This window comes from Mchenga conophoros, linkage group LG22, assembly GCF_057382185.1.
Source record: "Mchenga conophoros isolate Kocher_MC1m ecotype Shallow Benthic linkage group LG22, M_conophoros_male_GT1.1, whole genome shotgun sequence".
In the NCBI taxonomy this organism is placed as follows: Eukaryota; Metazoa; Chordata; class Actinopteri; order Cichliformes; family Cichlidae; genus Mchenga; species Mchenga conophoros.
In genome coordinates this window covers 5,991,477-6,013,909 of record NC_140546.1, presented here as the reverse complement: position 1 = coordinate 6,013,909, position 22,433 = coordinate 5,991,477, and the positions used below count along the sequence as shown (strand labels likewise).

General features: G+C 39.7%; 1 protein-coding gene across 1 annotated transcript; it reads left to right on the top strand.

Moving 5' to 3' along the window:
• The first annotated feature begins 1,126 nt into the window (after window positions 1–1,126).
• On the top strand, window positions 1,127–2,435 carry LOC146548635 (uncharacterized). The gene is made up of 5 exons (XM_085263383.1): window positions 1,127–1,256; window positions 1,401–1,683; window positions 1,811–1,993; window positions 2,081–2,193; window positions 2,378–2,435. Exons 1-5 carry the CDS (start codon window positions 1,165–1,167, stop codon window positions 2,433–2,435), a joined length of 729 nt encoding a protein of 242 aa, XP_085119509.1. The 5' UTR covers window positions 1,127–1,164.
• The last annotated feature ends 19,998 nt before the right edge of the window (window positions 2,436–22,433 follow it).

Below are 22,433 nucleotides of genomic sequence, written 5' to 3'. Positions count from 1 at the left end.
TTACACTTTTCTGTTTTTTGTTCCTCTAGTTCTGTTTTTGTCAGCTAACTCAAAATCACGGTTTTTAAGGTGCCACTTTGACTTATTTTTCCTCACTTGCAGTTGGTTATGATTACAACCAATACTTATATGTGTCAGAATTTCAGAAGTCTGTCTATATTTGTTCATATGAGCATATTTTAATGCAATCTTCTTTACTAAAGGCAGGTTCAAACACCGGAATTGGTAAAATTAGGGTAAGTCTATGAGCGTCTTGACAACATAAACTCAATATTATCTGTTGTTTGGTTTTTCTATTGTATGTGAGTAAACATCTGAAGAAAAAGACAGAAGAAGCTTTTGAGAGTGCAGTCTCACAGTTTAACCAAAATTTATAGATAAAATGTCAATCAGGATCATCAGTATCTAAATCAAATAGCAGATGAAGAATAAGGCCAAACTAATTTGGCAAGCTAAATCTGTTTACAGTTTTTCTCGATTGCTTAAACACTATAACCAGGCCTCTAAACTAAAATTTCAAAACCGTAACGCTATTGTTCAAAAAGCTCACCCATTTCCCTGAACTATAAACACTATTCCCTGCTTTGACACATGACTCAAATTTGGTGAACTGTTACTGCAAAACTCTACACACAAATCCCTACATTTTACAGTGCTTACACCATGTAGTCATTTAGAAAGCACTAGCATGCAATAATGTTAACTTAAGTCAGCATAGCTTGAGCTCAATTAGCACACAATTAACCAGGTGGAAACACTAGGAGTCAAAATTTAGCACACACCAATCAGAACCTGCGATGGATAGATAAAAGGGCCAAAGTCAGCTCATTCAGGTTTGAAACAATGGATCCAAAGAGATGCAAAGGAAGAGGACGTGGTGGAGAAAGAGGACATGGTGAAAGAGGAGGACGTGGTGGAAGAGGAGGAGGAGGTGGTGAAGGAGGAGGACGTGGTGGAGGAAGAGGACATGGTGAAAGAGGAGGACGTGGTGAAAGAGGAGGAGGTGGTGGTCTAGGACAACAGGGAGGAGGGAGAGGTGGAGGAGGACGTGGTGAAGGAGGTGGAGAACGACGGCGACAAGGAAGGGGAAGAGCAAGGGCAACAAGACAGTCAGTCTCGGATGAAATTCGAGCCACTTTAGTTGACCATGTCCTTGTCCATGGGATGACTATGAGGGAGGCTGGGCAACGAGTACAACCAAATTTGAGTCGCTTCACTGTTGCCTCCATCATCAGAACCTTCAGGGAGGAAAACAGGTAGGTGTACTTGCAGTAAGACTGCTTTGTACAGTAACGTTTAAGTTACTGAACTTATGTGTCTTGAGTTTCAGTATGTTTCCATTATTTGCCTGTAAAATGAATGTGTGACAGTTACAGTAATGAGTGCTTCTATTTTTGTAGGACACAGAGACGACCACCTGGTGGAGGCAGGTTAAGGCTTTTGTCGGAGGAGCAAGAGAGGGAACTTGTAAACATGGTAATTGCAAATAATGTAATCCGCCTGCAAGAGATTCAAAGGAGAGTGATTGAGGATGATCATCTTTTTCGAGGCATACATGCCATCAGCCTCTCCACAATTGACCGCATCCTCCGAAAGAATCAATTCCGGATGAAACAGGCATACCGAGTCCCTTTCGAACGAAACTCTGACAGAGTGAAAAACCAACGTGTGGAATATGTTCAGGTATGAGTTTTGATACTGTATAAAGTATTGTGTACCATCACAGCATGGCAGTTTATGCTGCCATTTCAGCACTCTTGAACTGTGGTTCAGGGTACCGATTGACTCTACTGTGTTATGTGTTTTGCAGAGAATCTTTGAGATTGAAGGACGGCCTGTTCCCCATGAAATAATCTTTGTGGATGAGGCAGGTTTTAACCTGACCAAAAGAAGGAAAAGGGGGAGGAACATAATTGGCCATCGGGCTATTGTAAATGTCCCTGATCAGCGTGGGGGGAATGTCACTATGTGCGCAGCCATCAGCCAACGAGGGGTACTCCACCGCCATGCCGTACTAGGACCCTATAACACTATGCTTCTCCTTGCTTTTCTTGATGGTTTAAGACAACATATGTTCCAGCTGGACTACAGGGAACCAGCACAGCCAGAGCAGCCTCACTACGTTGTTGTGTGGGATAACGTCAGCTTCCATCGCGCTGCTCTGGTTCGTGACTGGTTTACCAATAACCCAAGGTTTTCTAATATCTTTCTGCCTGCATACTCTCCCTTTCTAAACTCGATAGAGGAGTTATTTTCGGCATGGCGGTGGAAAGTGACCGAGAACCTTATGTCCATGTTCACCTCCTTCAGGCCATGGAAGAGGCCTGCCTAGACATATCAAGTTTTTCCTTATGCTACCTTAATTCTTGCATGCCAGGGGTGGATCAGGCATGCAAGAGGATTTTACCCCCGCTGCCTGGCTGGGGCCAATATAGCCTGTGATGTGGATGAGATTCTCTGGCCTGACCCAGACCAAAGACAAGATGCTGAGGTGGGATAATGTTTCTGGTGTGTGTTGTACTGTATAGTACATGAATGACAATGTGCCACTGTACATACATTGGTTGCGTCTTTTGTGTTTATCATGTGACAAGGGTTTTGAAGGGGAGAACCATAAGCAACCTATTTGTTTTGGAACTATTGTTTTGAATTAATTGTACCAGTGTGCAAAACTCTGTTGTAGTGTGTGTGTTTTTGAGGGCTTGTGTTTGATGTCTGTGGGCAAAGTTTGGTTTTTCAGCAGGAGTGAATAGTTTTGGGTGTAGAGCTTCATTTTGACCTGGAAATAGGATGTTTGGGAAATTGAGTGAGATGTTATGGATTTGTGTTTACTGTTGTGAGGATATGAGGCGTAGTTTCAGGAAATGTGTTTTAGCAATCGAGAAAAACTGTAATATTTGCTGTACCTATGTAAGGATCAGGATTAGAATCTATACTTTTACTATAATCTCCTGGCACCATGCATGAGAGCAGAGTGTAGGTAGTGCTTATGACTCCAGCATCAGCATATATTTTTCCAGTCTTGCTTTTAGTTACTCAGTAACAAAGATTGTATATAAAAGCTGGACATAGTTGAAATGAGGTCAGTCCCTGCTCAGTGAAGTCCTGTTGCAAAACCATCACCATCCTGTTGTTTTTGAAACTGCATATGAAGAGTGAGGCATGACTCTGACTGTGAAATTGAGGGATAGTGGCTCACTGAGGATTTGTTAGACAACCAGAAGTCATTTTCCATTTAGAGGTGTCGCCCGCTGCTGGTCAGTCTAATGTAGTCTAGAAATGTAATTTTAGCCATGTCACCTTCACAGTTTGGTTTTTTCTGTCACACGTGTTGACTGTATGTTACCGAGATAGCAGTAAAAACATATATTCAGCAATTTGCTTTCATCAGTTAAAGCAGCATTAGATCAGACATGATGATCTAATAAGCCAGTTTAACATGCTTCATTTGCAACAAACAACACCAGCGATGAGCTACGTACAAACCCTGACCAAGAGGATAAATGATGAATGGTATGGATACTGAAAGGAAATCTTTTCTGCCTGCACCAATAGAATCAAGGCTTATGAGCAAAATAGAATCTCAACAGCAGCAATCACAGACTTCTGTTTTCTTTTCCTATCTTGTGGTTCCTTTAAGTATCACAGACCCGAGCTGCAGAACACGAGGCTGCTTTGTGGAGTTTAGTGACATCGGTTTACCAACCCAGAACAACTGTGGGTGACACCTACTGAGATTACCAAGTGCAGCTTTAAAACACCTGGTGTGGATAAACGTCACAATCAGTATGATTTTTCTTCATGTACATACAAAATATGATTTACTGGGGTAGTATTTGTGGAGACTTGTTGACAAGCAGATCACTGACACATTTGGTTCCTGGGAAACAAAACCTCGCACTCTCAATGGGGAAAACAATAAAAACTCGGAAAATTTCAAACTGTTCCTCAGCTACATCTAGACTAAAAGATGTGTCAGCACTCAGAAATCACAGATGCGTGTCCTCTTCCTCACGAGGAGTGCAGAGTTCTGTCAGATGCAATTGCCTTTTGTTGTTTTCTGATAACTTGAAGTAAGGAATGAAAAAGAATGACACTTCATACAGTGTGAAGCTGAGTAAACATAAAGGCGTACACACTCGGTTTCTCTCTATTGAGAGTCACAGACTAACACAGATACAGTGCTGTGAAATGCGAATACTTTCTTCCTGTTTTCTTAGTTGTTTTGCACATTTGTCACACTTAAATATTTCAGGTCATCAGGTAAATTTTAATATTAAAGATTTTCAGAGTCAATAAAAAATATAGTTTTTGCAGGAATCACTTTCCTTGGTTAAGTTGAGTTTAAATGGAACACAAAGGCTCATCTCCTCTTTCAAAAAACATGTTGATGATCCCCAAGAAAATATTCTTTTTTGGAAGGTCTGAGTCCTGTTGCATAAAACTAGCACAAAATTTCATGAATAAATGATGCCAACAGTCAAATGGTGGTGGAGGTGTGATGGTCTAGGTCTACTTTGCTGCTTCAGGACCTGGATGACTTGCTGTAATTAATAGAGCCATGAATTCTGCTCTCTACCAGAAAATCCTGAAGGAGAGAATCCGGCCATCAGTTTGTGGCCTGAAGTGAACTAGGGTTATGCAGCAGGACAGTGACCTGAAACACAGCAGCTAGTCCACCTCTGGATGGTCCCAAAAAACGAAAACATAGGAAAAGTAAATGTACTGTGTTTAAATATTAAACCTAAATTATAAAAATAAATCCATCCTGTATTAACATTTATTAACAATACCTTTTTGCTTTTTACTAAAGTGACTAAAACTGCAAAAGACTGTGTGATTGCCTTTTACATCCATGAGTGTTTGCAGACACTAAATATGAGTTACAATTGAAAGAAGATCGTTATTTCCATCCACACTAATTAAATTTGCCATTATTGCTCTGTTCTGGATGCTCTTTGCCCTTCCATGGTTTTGCACAGCAAGCAGAAGGTGGCAGCCAGACCCTCCTGTACAGAACAGAGCCAGCATCAATGACACTAATTAAGGGTGTACTCATGCTGGAATATCTGTAATGTGCCTGAGTGCGCCGAACTGCCAAAGTTCAGTTTGTTTGACTAGTTCAATCGCTGTGTGCTTTGTCTGGGCACGGTTACGTGAACCTGCTCTGCTTGAAAATGTGGGTCTGCTCGGATAGCGCCATCATTGTCCCCGAATGACAGCTGCCTCTGTAAAATGGCTTAATTGAAAAATATGTTCCGGGACAATGCGTTATCACGTTTCCAATTAAACTACAAAATGGATAAAATCATTTACTTTTCAAAGGTGTGTTGAGGGGTGTAGGGGATGGGAGGGGGTGATGATGTGATAAATGGATGTGTATTTTGGCCTGGATTGCTTTTTGGTTGAACCTGATACCAGGCAGCTGATTCTACTGCACGTTAGATACAGCATGGCGAGGAGGAGCTGGAGTAGAGTTGTGTTGCAAAGCAGCTTGTAGATGTACATTCATTTGCACTGGAAACTAGTGCATCAGAGGAAAACCACACCCATCCATCCATCTCCTTAACAATTTATCCATTTTAGGGTTGAGGAGTGTTTGGGTCTATCCAGCTGTCAGAGGGCAAAACGTGGGGTTACACCCTGGCTAGAACGCCAACCTATCCCAGTGGCTAATACAGTGAGAGAAACAATCATAGTGGATCACATATCTTCTACCCTTTTTTGGAAGATTATTATGGGGTTTTTAAGAGGAGAAAAAATAGACACTGTTATTAGAGCTTGCATTTGCATTGCGTTTATAGAACAAGCTCTTATCATGACTGCAACTTAAATGTTTCCAGGTCATCTAACTCAGTTAAGAAGCTTCCTAAGCAAGAAAGAGTATTCCACCACAACCTGGAGTGAATTTTCCACCGCACTGGCTGCCTAGCATCAGTTTGTCAATGACTTTGTTGATACTAAATTGAATGGGAAGAACTTCCAGGTGCGATATATTGTTGGATGGCATTGCTTAGCTCAGTCTTCCCACTTTTCATCGTTTTCCTCATCGTTGTCACCTGCTCTTTTTCTTGTTTCTCTGCCAAATATGAGATAACATCCTATATATCCCGTCTAAATTTATGCCTCACATCTAGTAACGATGTTGATGTGGGGTTTTAGTTGTTATGACAACACCAGAGTGTCGTGCGGCATGGCTGCAGCAGGATTGTGTGTTGAATGTCCAGCAGTGCGTTGAGCCACCGTCTCTCTGCTTGTTTGTCTGTCCCTGCCATCCTGTCTCCCCCCTCTGTCTCCCTGTCCATGTGTCTGCCCGTTTGCCCTTCCTAATTGTCCCCCGGGGACAATAAAGATTGAACTGAACTCTGTGATCTGTGAGTGACTGATCAGCTGTTCGTTGCTGGGCTAACGCAATCTCACTGTATGAGAACCTGTCGACCTTCGCAGCTGTCTATCTGCCCGCCCGTCCGTCCGTCCTTCTCCTCGAGTCTGTCAATCAGTCCCGCCGCCCCACCCCCACTCCCCATGACTCCATCGTCTGGCTGTCGTCGTGCCGGTTTTCCCATCTCCCCGTTTAATGTCTTCCCATCTCTGCTGCCTGCCTGTCTGTCTGCCCACATCTCCAGTTACATCTCCAGCTTGTCAGTCACTTCTTTAGCCCAGCCGCCTGCCTACATGGCAGGCTTTGTTCATATTTAATTCACAAACTCCTGGGTTGTTCACAGCTGCAATTTGAATTTGTTTGCTTTTTTATCACAGGCCATCAGAGAGGGAGAGTGTAGAAAGCGATTAATCAGGAGCCAGAGCTTCTATTACTGAATGGGGATCCTAGAAAAAGGCTTTCCAGCTTATCACTGGCTGATAGTAGATCTGAGATCAGGAGGTTTGGAAAATTACATTTTCACATGGCAGCTTTGCCAGCTGGAAGATTTTCTGAATGAAAAGAAATGATGTTTCCACAGGCTGTGGTGTGCACGCTGCCATAATACTGTGTCAAACGCTCCGTAAGCCTCGTTTGGTGCTTGTTGGCATGACATGAATCTATTATCACTATTGTAATCTTGAGCGTTTTTCACAGTTTACAGCAGTGTTGAATTGAAATTTTACTTGGATTTCAAACATTAGCGCCACATTATTCCTCAAACATTTGTATCTGCTCCTCTTCTCCATTAGTAATGCAGTATTAGAGAGCGACATGCAGACAGAGGCTATTTGGAAATTGGATTATTGCACCATTAGAGGAATTACTCCATTACACCAAAACACATGAACATTTCCTGCAGACTCATGCCTTCTTGTTTTCTATGCTTAGCGTTTCTGAAGATCAAATCATCTTTCTCCACATTTCATTATAAACGTGGCATCATAATGGGCCAGGTTCAGATTAAAGCTAAGGTGTTCTTTTTGTGAGCGTGTGTGTTTTTCCTCCTTTTCCATTGTTATTAATGATGAAAGATAAAACATGTGAACTCTAATGTGAAGGGAAATGCAGTACCATGAGGTGCTACAGCTGTGGTACTGGAGCTGGCTTATATTAGGTTGTAATTAGTTTTAATTCATCTTGAGTTTTTTCCAATTTAGTTTTACCCTCTTCAGCTCAAATCATCACAGCTGCACATTGGGCTTTATTAACTTTTCTTATTCTAACTCTGGTTTCAAAAGGTTTGATTTCAAAAATGTTAGATTAGATTAGATTAGACTTGGAACAGAGGGAAAGAGTATAGTCTAGTCTTGCCAAAAGTAAACAAAACCTTCAAACCAGGTGAGTCTTCTTGGATTTTTATTCAGACTAACAAGTGTGAAAACTTGGCAACTTTCAAAATGTGTTGTTAAAATGTGAAAACTAGACAGAAATCAGGGCTGTTTGCAGCAAAGTAAGCTTTTTCTTATTACGTCTCCCTTCAAGACACTGTGGATACAAAGACATGAAATGCAGAACTTCACATCCTGTCGTCCGTGAAGTAGCTTTGATGTCACTTTGTTAAGTTTTCCTGGCCATTTTAATGTACTTCAAAACAGCCATCCATCTCAAGAGCCCTCATTATTTCAAAGACGAACTATATTTCATTGAAATTTACTTTAATTGGCAAATTAAGAGTCTGTTTATCTACTGTAGTCTTCAAGTGATATCTGCATATTTAAATCTGGGTTAGATTACCACACTTTACAGTAATCCCCTTACAGCTTGGGTACAGTGAGAGCAAATGTGTTATTTTTAATAAACTTTACATATGTGGAAATCTTGCCTTGTGACAGTCTTCAAAAAGCCAAAGGTTGTGTCTGCATTAGCACTGAGAGAACCACTAGTAGCTGCTGTTATTTGTACATCAAAGGTTGTCAAATAATTTTAAAACTCCCTTTCTTTTAAAGATGTGGCTTTAAGAAACTCATAAGTAAGTCAAAGGCATCTGTTCATTATCAGAGAAAAGCACACAGACGCTGCACACTTAGACACACATTTTCTATCCATTAAGCTCCAGTAAATGTCGTGGGAGAGCTTGTTAAGGCCGTTGAGTGCCTCAATGTGCTGGGGGACGAGATGAGTGATGGAATAAAACAAAGGGAGGGTTGGCATTGTGCCTTTCATCCTCCTGTGTCTTTAGCAGCAGACATGTTATTAGTTTGTACTCTGATTAGACACAGGACTTGTCTAAATGCCCAAGAGTCACTCATTCTATTAGTCCTCACTATCCAGTATGCTTTATTCAATCACTACCTTCTTCACTACTAACCTTCTCCCTTTTTTCCCCCTTTGAGTCACTTTTGATTACTCTGCAGATTACAGTGATTGCTTTATTGATTAAATGAATATTAATTTTTAACCTCAGCCTTTTCTGTACAGCGGCATTGTTTGTGCAATGTGTTATGAAGAGACTGGTGCACAGATAACACTGAACCTGTGCTATTGGATTAACTCAGTAACAACTTCTTTATATCAGTGTGTCCCAACCTTATTGTTTCACATTAGAAAAATCACACGGCACATCACCAAATAAAAATGTTGCAGAAAGTATATTGAGAATTTTTCCCTGCACACCAGGTATTGGCTCGGTTTGTCCCCAGTATACCTGACCACACCTGATCATTTCTCACAGCACATAGTGGTTGGAAAACACTGCTTTAGCAGATGATTATTTATTCATTTATTATGACCACATTAAAAAAAAAAAATAAAGATGTGACATTAGACCAGGGGTCTCAAACTCCAGTCCTCAAGGGCCGGTGTCCTTTTCCATGTGTCCCTGTAGCAACACACCTGAATACAATTAGTAGGCCCTCGAGGACAGGAGTTTGAGACCCCTGCATTAGACTGTACAGGGTGGGCCATTTATATGGATACACCGTTGGATATTACATCACCAACAATTCTTCCTATTGAAATCTGCTGCAATGACCCGGTTACTGCGTTCACCAGATATCAACACAATTTTGATCCGCTCCTCACGTGTTAACCTCTTCGACATGTCAATGGCTGTGAACAAAGAGAAACTTGTAAATAACTCATGAAAGAATAAAGTTACGTTGAAACCAAGCACACCATTGTTTTTCTTGTGACATTACCAATAAGTTTGATGTGTCACATGGCCCTCTTCCTATGGAAAAAAACAAAAGTTGTATCCAAGATGACCGACTTCTAAATGGCCACCATGGTCACCACCCAGTTTGCCCCCTCACATATACTAATGAGCCACAAACAGGACTTTAATATCACCAACCATTTCCATGTTATTACGGTGTATCCATATAAATGGCCCACCCTGTATATTATTAGATCAATGATGAGCTGACAAAAGAAAAGTTGATTATTGTAGTGTGTCACATGAATAAAGTTTAATATATACAGTGAGTGTGTGTATATCTGAGTGTGTATTTCTGTTAAATTTTGTGTTTACTGAACATGAAAGTGTGCCTCATGTTTTAGTGTTGACCAAACAATCAATACCCAGATGCCTAGGTCTACATCTGATCGATTAAAAAGGGCATTACCTCAGGAAAAGCCTCATTCCTTTGTGGCCACAGATTACTACAGATCAGACCATTGGATTACTAGTACGAGCTGTCATACTGATCAATTCTGACAGAAAAATAAGGACAATTCTGTGCTTTCAATTTAGGGCATTAGGTGTTTCAGTGCATACCTCTTTCATATCTCATATCATAAAAGTTGACACAAACGTCATCCTACTGCGGCCATTATGTGTTCAGCAGAATCTTGATGAATTTATATTGAATTCAGCTCAGTGGTACCCCAGCACAGACTGCCATCTCATTTTAAAAGAAAGCAGGTCACACCGCAGCAGCTTCTGATTCTTAAAGATTCTGACAGCTACACTGCTATCAGCATCTAAAACTACACTATCGTTGTAGCACATTGTCAATTGTGCTTGTTTTAAGCAGTTTGACACAGTATTTGAAACGACGTCGATATATGCCACATGCGTAGACATCCTTTTGTGCACATTTGACATTTTCCTCACAAAGGCAGCTTTTTTCACTCTGAACTCTGTGCCTGCAGCTACCTGGTGATGAAGTGAAAATAAATAAATAAATAAACATAAAAATAAATAAAGCAAAATTGAATGTGAGATGTGTTTAAAGACATGTCATAGAACCAGAAGATAATGTCACTCCTGTCACGTCTGAGACGAGGGCAGTGCGGCAAGACCAACACTTGTCAAGACCAAATGCTGTAGTGCTAATATGGGTTAAGGTGGGATTTTTATTTTTTATTTATTTTTTGCTATGTTATGTAGTTACGTTGATAAAGTCTGACAACTCAAAATCTACAAGCTGTCAACGACTTACTTAGAGACTTAGAGTTGCTTGATGTTACTTTGCAGTAACATCAGTATGCTCAGAGATTTCTTTTTTAGATTTATGGTCAGACAATGATTATTTCAGACACAGCATGAAAAGTGTAGCTGGTGTGTTAGTGGGCTAAAAGATGTACAGACACTAAAGCCTCAGTCACACAGGCCTAGATACTGGTTGCAACATCCTGGCAAGCTCTGGTCGCTAATAAAACATTTGTATTCCCCAAATGGCTCGGGAGTGGTTGTTAAAAGTTTCGGGCCGTTGCTAGGTGAAACTGGCGGTAAGGAGGGAGCTACTCCAAAAAAATCCTTGTGATCACTTTAATCACTCACCCGTTGCCGCAGTTACCCATAGTTTGCATGGAAGATGATGATTTGTCTGCAGGCAGCCTAAAGCAGCTTAAACATCAGATTTTGTAACTTCATGATCAGTTAAAACTGGAAAGGTTTTCATTTGTGCCAATTGTTCTTACTAACTCTGGGTCTCGTGTTTGAATACATTGCTGTCCTATAGTATCCAGTCCCACGTTTGGGTCACAAACCGCAAAGGAAGCTGAAATAACAAAAATAATAATAAAATAAAAATATATGTCCATCCAATACCATTCTTGTACAAATATACTGATCAAAAATGGCATGTTGGACCTGTTTGAGAATGAACTTGTGCTTTTTTCACAGTGCAGTAAATGTTCATCTGCTCTGTCTGCTAAATCACTTTTGTCATTGCCAGCTTACCTGACATTGTGAGAAAAGTCCTGCTGTGCTAAACACCGCCTACCTCCTGAGATGATGACAAACTAAATGTTAAGAAGCATAATCAAAATAGCATTTAAGAGTAGAAAGGGTGGCCTCGGAGGTAGGGAACAGGAAGCTATAGGGTTTAATCTCTAATATCACACTGTACACCCAGCAGCAGTGCCATTAACAGTAGCTGACCACTGACTGACTCATGCTGTGACTGAAGGTTCCTTTACATTCACACAGCTTTACATCATCCACTCAAACAGAAGATGTTTTCCTCTTCAGGGTTACTGAGACTCTTTCATTTCTCTTTTATCATCATACCTGCACGTAAATCCACACAGAGCTGTGGGCAAACAGGATCACACTGGAGTGTCAAATTTATTCATGTTACATGAATATTTAGCTTTAGTGAGGAAAAAAGAAAAAGACAGCTTTACATCCTAAAATAAAGGTTACATAACAATGACTTGGTAAGGTTGGTAAAGTTTAAAGATGATGATCTTCTGTAATGTGGCGAGTTTCATTCAGCCCTGGTCTCCTCACTGCATAGATGTTTGCCACTTTCTAATAACATCACTTCACTTTTTTTCTTTATAATAAATATTGTCATTTTGTGGCATTTTTTTATTCACTTATTTAAACAGGACAGTCATGATAGTTTATGATTTATTGCTATGGTGTCTAGCACTAACAAAAGAAAAATGGAATATGCACTCTTAGAAAAGTATAATTGTTATATAATACACTCCCATCCTATAGCCTACCTTAAACCTTATTTATTTCTCTGACTTGCTGCTTAATAATAAAGTGCTGTCTGCCTACACCAATGCTTTATAGAGTACTTATTGAAATACTCAAACTCAAAACTTCATTTGTCTCTACTTAACTTATTCCAGTGTTTTTAGTAAAATTATGTGTTCACACGCTTGCACGTAACCTGCAGCTTTGCAGTGCACTACCATAATCCAGCACTTATTGCACTCAAAAAAATGAGTTTGTACATTATTTTGTTTAGATGTTGGACCACAAGAAAGTCTTCTGCCAGCAGCAGAATGCATACATTCCCAGTGCTGATGGTGCTGTCAGTGATTTGTGTTTTTACCAATATATCTACATATATGTTATAAGTAAGGATGCAAATTCATAAGAACTTAGTGATTCCAATTCCATTATTAAAATAACAGTTTGTCTCTTTATCAAGTCTCATTGGGTTCTTATTGGCTCTGCTTTCAGTGTCACCAGTATCGCTAAGCAGCATATCAAATTAACTGCATGCTTTGTGGTCAAATATTTGTGCTTATTGAGGGTGTGTTTGCATTTTCTCCCAATACAACCGTGGAGGGAACAACCAAACTCCAGAGTAAGAGCACAACTTGCACTGCTCATGTTCTACGACTCGCATATAGTGCAAAGTGTTCTGCAGCATGTGCACTAATGTGAGTATTCTGATTGAGGGAACGTACTCTTGTTCTCATTTTTAAAACTTTTTCCTGAAACCAAAGTTATATATTTGTTGTACAGAGTGGACAATAATTGGTCTATAGGGGTCCTGGAGTGGTTTGAGGAGACAGTAAAAGTAGCTTACAAGTTGGCAGCTCCAGGTGGCAGTAAGAAGATTCTGTTTGAAAATGTGAACTTCAAAACCCCCAAATCCAGTGTAGTCCATTTTTGATGCCTCATATCAAAGGGAAGTGAACACACGAGAGAGGCAGCGAGATCTAATGTTGGTGGATGGAAAACTCTCTGTCTGGGCTTCTTTTCAGCTGGTCAGAAATGTGAGGAAAACAACCACCAGACATTAAACTGAGCAACTGATCTAGATGGCCTTGGTTAAGAGAAAGATGACCTATTTATAAACTATTTAATGACACAATAAATGTCTTTTTTTGTACAACATGTTTGAGCCCTGAACTGACAGCAGGCTGCTGAAAACAAGACTTCCTCTAAAGAGCAGCCGCTCCTTCAGTAATCTCCCCTTTATTCACCACTAATTGCGATCATTATTCCACAGAGGCGGTGAGTGATTCCATTATAGCCATCTCTCCAGTCGAGGCTTCTCCATTTCGGTTGCTCTCGCCTGAATCTCCCCATGGCTGTCAGATCCCCTCAGATTTCCTCAGATCTATAAACATCCTGAGCAGCAGCATCAGGGGAGCGGGCGACAAAAGACTGGAAAAGAGAACAGTGCTGGGTATTGCTTTTTTTCAAGAGCGGGAACCGAGAGAAACTGCAGGAGAAAAATGGCTGAGACACACGTACCTCAGGGGGAATTCAGTCATCTTGCACAGTCTCTCCTTCTTGTTCATCTCTGTGACAACTTTATAAAGATGAATTGCACAGAGGTTAAAGAGGTGAACTTATGACTGAAAGGAGTCTGTTTGAGCCCCAGAGAGGCTATGAGGATATGCTGTAGTTCCACTGAGCAGGAAAATGGACCCAGCTTGCTAAAAATAATAGTCTGTGATTTAAAAGTGCCATAAGAATCAAGTCGAACTCAATTAAATCAAAGTGGTGCTAATGAAGTAGTCACATCATTTTCTGAGGATATATAAAACCTCTGTATGACCTGACTTAAGTTGCTCATAATACTACGCAGCAGGAGATGGAGAAGGCTCACGAGGCAGATAAGACTTAAATATAGTGTACACTGCATATAGAACCTGTTCTCTATTCTTAGTAAAGCGGGCAGAATTTCCTTTCACTGCTCTGCTTTGAAGAAAATATAGTCAGTTTTATCAAAGTTGGATATAAATATGTGAACAGAGCTCAAAATAAATCTGCTGTGACTAAAATGGATATTGAAGTGGAGTCATTATGTTCACTCCAAACTCCATATTTGTGTTTGTAGACTGATAGTAGCTTCATATGCATCAGCGTGACTTTGTGCTGAACATGGGGGGTCAAGATCTCTGTCTAAATAAATAAATCTGGGTAAATTTCAAGATGATTAAACATGCAACTATTTTGTTGGTAATAACTGAAATGAGTAAAGAAAATCAACAGCCATTTTATGCAAGATAATTCATAATTTTATTGGGGGGGGGGGGGGTTATTGGTTGGGTCTGATTTTTGGAGGGTCATGACCCCCCTAAACCCTTGGAAATTATGCCCCTGTTCATATGATTTTCACAATAATTATAATCACAATAAACGATATTTATACAGAAGCTTTAAAAACAGGGTAACATTATGTTGCTTTAATCTTATTCTGGGCCTATACTGGGTGCACTTCATCCACTGTCACCCCTCCTTTGAAGGCTCCTCCTCATTTACAATAACTTTCTTCTGACTGGCTGCCCATGGCAAACAGAAGATTTTAACATTAGATCGATGGGACTGTTGTATTTATACTGGATTCCATTAACCTTGGAAGTCAGATTTTGGAATTGAGAGTGAAGTCACTCCTGAGTTGAGTTGGACAGGCAAAGAAAAGCACGATATGTTTAGCGATGCGCTTGCTGTTGCATCATGCTCATGGATAGAGTCTGTGTATGGCTTATTTAGTGAGTCGCACACACACATTAGCAGCAGCAGCAGCAAAGATTACAAGTTTCACAGTTTTCCTACTTTTTACTTTTACTGTTGGATTGTTAAGTCGTGGGGACTCCGCATGTTCAAGTTAGAAATCGGACTTGAGGGGATGTTCCAGATGAAAATTACAAGTGTTGAATTCAAAAGGTGATCAAAGGGTGCTACCTTTGATGCTGCCTCATTATTTGAAACCTTTGCCATATACATGAAGTCGGTGAGTGACTAAGAAAAAGGGAAAATAAGGAAAAGTGGCTTCCCTGAAGCTGTATCCTGCATTTTTAACATTTCACTGTAGAGTAATGTCAAATGGTAAACACAGTTGTTAGTAGGACACTGAGTATCTATGGGGTGTTTTCAAGTAATATAGTAGTGAATTGATCACGCTTGTGAATGATCCCTAGAATCACTCATCATAAATAATTTAAAGATTTTAAGCTTCAAAGCTGCCCCGTTTTCAGTAACCATCACTCCTTTGCCCCAGTGATACATGATGTTACGTGATGACTGTTAATTATGTTAAAAGCCTGATTTATCATTAGAAAAAAACAAACAAAAAAAACAAACAACTCTTTTTGAATAACACTGGTGCAGCTAAAAATGCTGTGCTGATTAAAGAAGTAATAAATGTGACTACTGGAGTGTCTGGAGCATCCGGCTCTGTGGGTTTGATTAGTTCAAAATGGTCAAAAACAAACAAAACAAACAGAAAAAAGTTCTGAAACTCAAGAATGATTGTTCTCAGAAATAAAGGCAATCCAGGAACTGACTCTAACTGGATGAGAAAGAAAAAAGTTGGTGATGTCACAAATGAATATGTTTAAGAAGCATTTTGAGACCCGAAAACACCGGTGCTCCAGACGGAGACTAGCTCAGATTTCTCCGTCTTTAACATTTTTCAGCTGAGCTTACGTGATCGATTAGACTTCTAACATGAAAAACTGTCACTGAGTAACTCAAAGTGTTACTGGAACACAAAAATAATGGTTGGTGAAAATTGCCCACTTCACACCTACACATATATTCCATTAAAAATCATGAATGATTTATAATTCCATTAAATGATTAATTGTCATTAAAAGGTTTCGATCAATCAATTTCATGTGATATTACTACAGAAATATCTATCTATCTCATTGATAAGAAAGGAACAGAAAGGCTATTTCTAATTTTTTTTTTGTCCTTTTTCAATAAATATAGTGAAGAGTGACAGGAAAACAGAGGAAGAGAGAGGGAAAGACAAAGGGCCACAGGTCGGATTTGAACCCGGGCTGGCTGCCATACAGCATATGGTCTCCTGCTCATCCTAGTAAGCTAAACCGGCGTCTTGACTCGTGTCTATTTCTATCACATAATTTGTACCATGGATGTATTGACACGCACGCAGTAGGCTGAATATGAATGATCTTTATAGTGAATAAATTGAAAAAAATTGCTGCATATGCTGCTCCTGAATGTGTCAAGCTTATAAAATATAAAAGAGGCTGACTGCACAATAAGCTAAAATATCTCCGTTGTACTACAAATACTTTAATTCATCTTGAGGTTAAGTTATATAATGCAAATTCAAAACAATATTTGAGCACAATTTAGTGATAAGTAATGAAAAAACCCCAATTATTCCATTATAATTGACTCTGATAGTGAGACGAAAAAATACCATTTTAACAGTAAGATGCCTGAGATAGAACCAGAATCAGTACAATACCTATAAGATAAAAGCAGAGTACAAAGAATCAGTAAGGACAAGTATCTGATATTTCATTAAGGAGAGATCAATTTGAAGGAACTGAGCATGATTTATTGAAGAGTGAGTAATAAAATATTTGGTGATTAGACTCTGACAAAGCTAGATAGCCGAGTCCAACAGTGGTAGGAAATAGGACAGGACCCCCTGGAGTGTAGGTACTCATGGTGGCAGAGATGAAGCAGGTGGAGGCTTGTACAACAATGTGTCTGACCAGGGTGACGTGGAGATGGGGAGAAGGCAGGCTGCATGAATGAGAAACTAAATGACAGAATAACGGAAGAGTGCTGAGATTTAAAGCACATGGGACAGAGGCTGATTGGTTCACAGAAGGTGGGAAAGAAAGTGATTGGGCCAGAGTGATGTCGACAAAATGAAGTTTGACAGCATGAGAAACAGAGTAGAACAAAGAGGAATTCAGGTACATGGGTAAGTACACACTGAGCTGTAACACAAGCACTGAGGTCGAGTGTAGAGGAAACTGACAAATGAAGAGCATAGAGAAAGAAATTTACAATACACACTCCACAGGTTGGTCGGTACATGTACACAGCTCCTACAGACACTGCAGAGAAGTAGGAAGAACAGGAATAGAAGCTACATTTTAAAAACCATTAGCCACATTAAGTCTGTTAAATTTAAAATGTGGACATTGGTTTATTATTAATATTTAATTGTACAAGAAACACTCTTATGCAAAATATTGTGTAAAATTTTAATAAAAACAGAATGCTGGGAAATATAAACTTCCTCTCCATTCACACAAGAACACTGAAAACATCCAATCCTGAAACCCTGTAAATCCTGAAAATGAAGGTTATTTTGAATTTGATGGCAGCAACGTAGCTTGAAAAAGTTGGCACATGGTCATGTTTTCCACTGTGTGGCATCTCCTCATCTTTTAACAACAGCCTGCAAGCAGCCGCTGGACTTGTGGGACAGGAATGTTGTCCCATTTCTGACTGATATTGGATTCTCGCTGCTCAACAGTCCTGAGTCTTTGTTGTATTTTTCATTTCATGATGGGCTGAATGTTTTCAGTTGATGAAAGGTCTGCACTGCAGGCAGGCCAGTTTAGCACCTGGGTTGTTCTGTTCCAACGTTGTTGGAATAGATGCGATACGTGATTGAGCATTCTCTTGTTGAAATATGTGAGGCCTTCCCTGAAAAACACGTGATCTAGATGGGAGCACGATTCAGCACGGATGATGTCTTTCCAGATCTACAAGCTGCCAACTCTATAGGCACTAACGCATCCCTGTACCATCAGAGATGCAGGCTTTTGAACTGAGAAATAACAACAAAACAGATTGGAGCCTGTCCTCTCTCGTCTGAAGGGTGCCTTCCAAAAAGAATTTTATATTTGAATTTGTCTGACCACAGAATGGTTTTCCACATCACCTTATTCCATTTAAAGTGAGCTTTGAAACAGAAGAGACGGCAGCATTTCTGGATCATGTTCAAATATGGCTTCTTCTTCGACTGGTAGAGCTGTAAACTGCATTTGTTGATAGTTTAGAGAACTGTTTTCATGGAGATCACTTCTTGAGCTTATGCAGTGACTTCCATGACACAATCATGTCCTTTTTTGATGCAGTGCCACCTGCAGGCCTGAAGATGATAGACATCCAATACTGATGTTTGCATTCATTTCTAGTCTGATTTCTCCAGATTCTCTGAATGTGTGATGATATTTAAAGCCTTCTCACTGTTATATTTGATTATTCTGAATTGTTCCACACAGTTTTGAACATTGTTGAACCTGTGGGTATTTTTACTTCTATAAAGTTCTGGTTCTCTGAGTTGCTCTGCGTATATCCAATCAGATATAGAGATGTGTTGCTGCCATCACACTAAAAACGAGCTGATATATATATATATATATATATATATATATATATATATATATATATATATATATATATATATATATATATTTTTTTTTTTTTTTTTTTTTTTTTTAAATCAGATATTGAAATATCTCTGTATAAACAACAAATTTGTCTTTGATTCACTGCTGTGAATAAAACATGACTTTGAGATTTTCAGATCATTGAATTCGGTTTTTATTTACATTTTACGGCACTTCCGGGCTTTTTTGGAATTGGGGTTGTATGCAACAGTGATGATGTAAAGTGTTTTATGCATGTTATATAAACCAAAAAGTTACATCCAGGTAAAAGTGGTGATTCTAACTGTTACTGACAAAGCAGAAAAAATCAGTTAAAACCAGATACAAAGGCTTGAAAACGAAAAGTTATCAGAATCAGAATACTTTATTGAATTTAGACTTTAATTATGCAAAGGCACCGTGAATCAATACAAGCAAAGCATCCCTAATACATTTTTTCCACTCTGTTCAACTCAAGCGCAGCTTCAAAAAGTGCACGTGTTGTCTTACAAGATAAGACAAATCAAGCTTGCTTCATGTTTTATTCAAAACGTATGCCAGTACATTTTCGCCCGAGTCTGAACTAGATCCACATCTGAGACCGTATCTTGGCCGAGTATTACAAAAAAGCATCAGCGCCAATCTGTCAGGGACATGACCACTTCATCGGAAATCAAATTCATCAGTCCTGACATTAGCTGGAGGGGAAATAGAGAGTTTCATTAAAGAAGAGGCAGCAATATTGGTTAAATGACAGACATTGATGGAGTTCGCTTGCAGCATAATTCTCAAACTGCCTCTTATTTTTGTAGCATCTCAGAAATACCCAAACAAATCTCAGTTTGTAATGTTATTTATATACTTAGGAGGACATTTATCCATTTATGCCTCGTACTATAAAGTTAATTGGCACTTTTATATGACATAAAGTCTGTTCACCTAACAACTGTCTGAACGTAACTGTAACCACTTACATTATATTCATAGAGGAAACTTTGTTTTGGCCCCCGGATGGATGCAACTATTTCATGTCCCTAAAACAAACTGTAAAAATGTCCTTGGACCCACTGATGTTGTGAAAACCAGACAGCTGGTCCTCTCTCTGAAATTTCAGCTCGAGCGGTGTGCAAGCTCTAAAATCAAAAGGCACTGGATTCCATTTTCAAATTTTCAAACTGCATCTTAATTGCCTGAATCCCATTTTTAATAAGTGCATGTTCATGTGCATACAAGACCATAAGTACACACACACAGACATGCAAACACATGCACACACATCGCATACAAATCCTCCTACTCGTAAGAAAGTAATTTACATATCACGTCTTTGTGTGGACCAAAGAGAAATGAATAAATTAGAAAACACGGAGCCGGGATAAATTTCTCACAGAGAGAAGATAGAGAGGGTGGATAGAGGGAATTATTAAGAAGAAAGGTAGAATTAGAAAGTCTAATGAAACCGGGAAGGAGAAAGAAGAGCGCCTTATTAAAAATTGAAAGAAGATGGGACAGAAGACACAATAAACAAAGTAAAATCTGACACTCATGTTGAATTTACAAAGTTGTCAGCCAGCTTACACAACACTCAGCATTTCTGCTTCAGGACCTTGTCATGTTCTGTGATTAAAGTAGCTTTGAGCCCCCTCCACATGGTGAAATCATAGTCAAGCTGGAGAGAGTTGTTGAAGCCATCTGCCTCATTAGGAACGCCTTGGCATGCGAGGCGTACGCACGCTACCTCCTCTGAGGCTGGGGATTTAGATGGCTTCCTGCAGTACCTGTGGCACGAAGGTTTAAAGTACAGCTCCAACTTTTCTGATCCTCAGAACCTTGAAATACTCATCACGAAATTTCAAAACACTCACAGGTGTCAGTAAGAGAAATGTGAATTCATGTAATTATACTTTCTTTAGATTTATGCTTTTTTATATTTCATTTGTGGAGACTTATTGTACCAGAATGGGCATGTTTCAAGAAATATAATGCCAAAATATTGATCTTTAGCATTGTGGTCACTGGTCCAAATAAAACAGGCTGAACAGGGAGTTTTCTCCTGGGTCTCACTGTACTGAAATTTGCTGATTATACCCAGATACTATAGCTGTAGACATGTTTATCATTCTTTTATCTAGAGAGGACTATCTGAGTATGTATGATTGATGAGTGAGCCTTTTACTGCTGAGGTCAGTACTTATCTCTCCCTGTGCTTGGTCTGTTGGCAGTCTTTATTGTTAGTCAAACTTAAGTGCTTTTTGATTCACACAGAGAAAATCCTGATTTGATGTTCATATGATAGGATGTATGTTGTAGTGAATGCTGAGCAAAAGTACAGTCTCTGAATTCAATTTCCTCTTTTCCCCTAAACACTGAGTGATTCTAACTACTGAGGATGAAATTCATTTAAATCATATTTCACATTCATTTCCCCTTTATAGCTTAACAAGTTTATATGATGGTGAACGATAGTGTTGGGGAAAACAAATTAAGGTGATAATCCAATTTTATTCACAGCTAATTCCCTTTTTTATTTTTAGCATTTTTATCTCACAAACAACTGAAAGAGTGTATCCAATTTGTTGGAAAATACCTAAAAAAAAAAAGAAGTTAAAACAGGGACTATATTTCTTGGTTTGAGGGGTTCAAACAGAAGAAAACTTGAATATAACAAAAGGCCAGCCATTTAATTAGGCTGATAAAAAGGTACAAAACAAAAAAGCAAATACACACTGGGGGTGGAAACTAAACGCTGAACCAAAACCTTGAACGTGGTAAAAACCTGAACATGGAAAACTCTGGAGACATGGAAACATGACGAGAACAACAGATGACCTGACACTGAACAAAGGGAATGAGGAGATGGGGGAACAGGTGGGAACACAGCTGGGACAAATCAGACCTAACAGACAAGGGGAAGCAAATCTGCACATAGGGCAGGGACTTTCACAATAAAACAGGAAACGGCATGGAACGCAGACACAACAATACAAACTTAACAACATGGACAAGAAGGCAAGAAACATAATTAAACTAAACTTGAGAAAACCAAATGATAATCCTGTTACTCAAAATTTAAAGGGATAACTTAAGAACTCAAAATGTAAACTGAAAACGCTGGGTCAGAGACCCAGAATCGTGACAATTTCTCCATTTCTAAAAGGGGGCACTCTATTGAGATTTGAATCCCCTAGGAAAACCACGGGCTTGTTAGCTCGGATTTTCCAGCCCTGCAACTTGCGGCTTATCCATGCTCGAAGGTACGTTGGCGTATGCAATCGCCCCACCCTCCGCTCATCTCGCACTTAATCCAAACTGCCCCGTCCACGCGTATCTGAGTTCATCAGCAGCTCCACTGCCTTCACTGTCATTACCACTCAGGTGGAAATTCACATTTAGATTAAAATAGTGGGGATATGTGTGTTCCAAAGAGTCATTACTCATATTGGCCGTTTGGTCCTGGTGTTGTGGGACCCCTATCGTCATTTCACCCACTTCTTTCCCTCCTTTTTGAGTGGTAGTTTTAATTTTTAACTGCTTTTGCTTTTTCGCTGTGGGCGGAAGGTTACCTTTCGCGTTCCTGAGGGAGGCCTCGGGATGTGACATTTTGTCGGTATGTTACGCGTTCGGAAGGAGAATGGTCTGGCTCCAAAGCATCATACTGCCTGCCAGGTGCCAAGTGTTCCCCAGATAAGTGACACTCATGCAGCCAGCC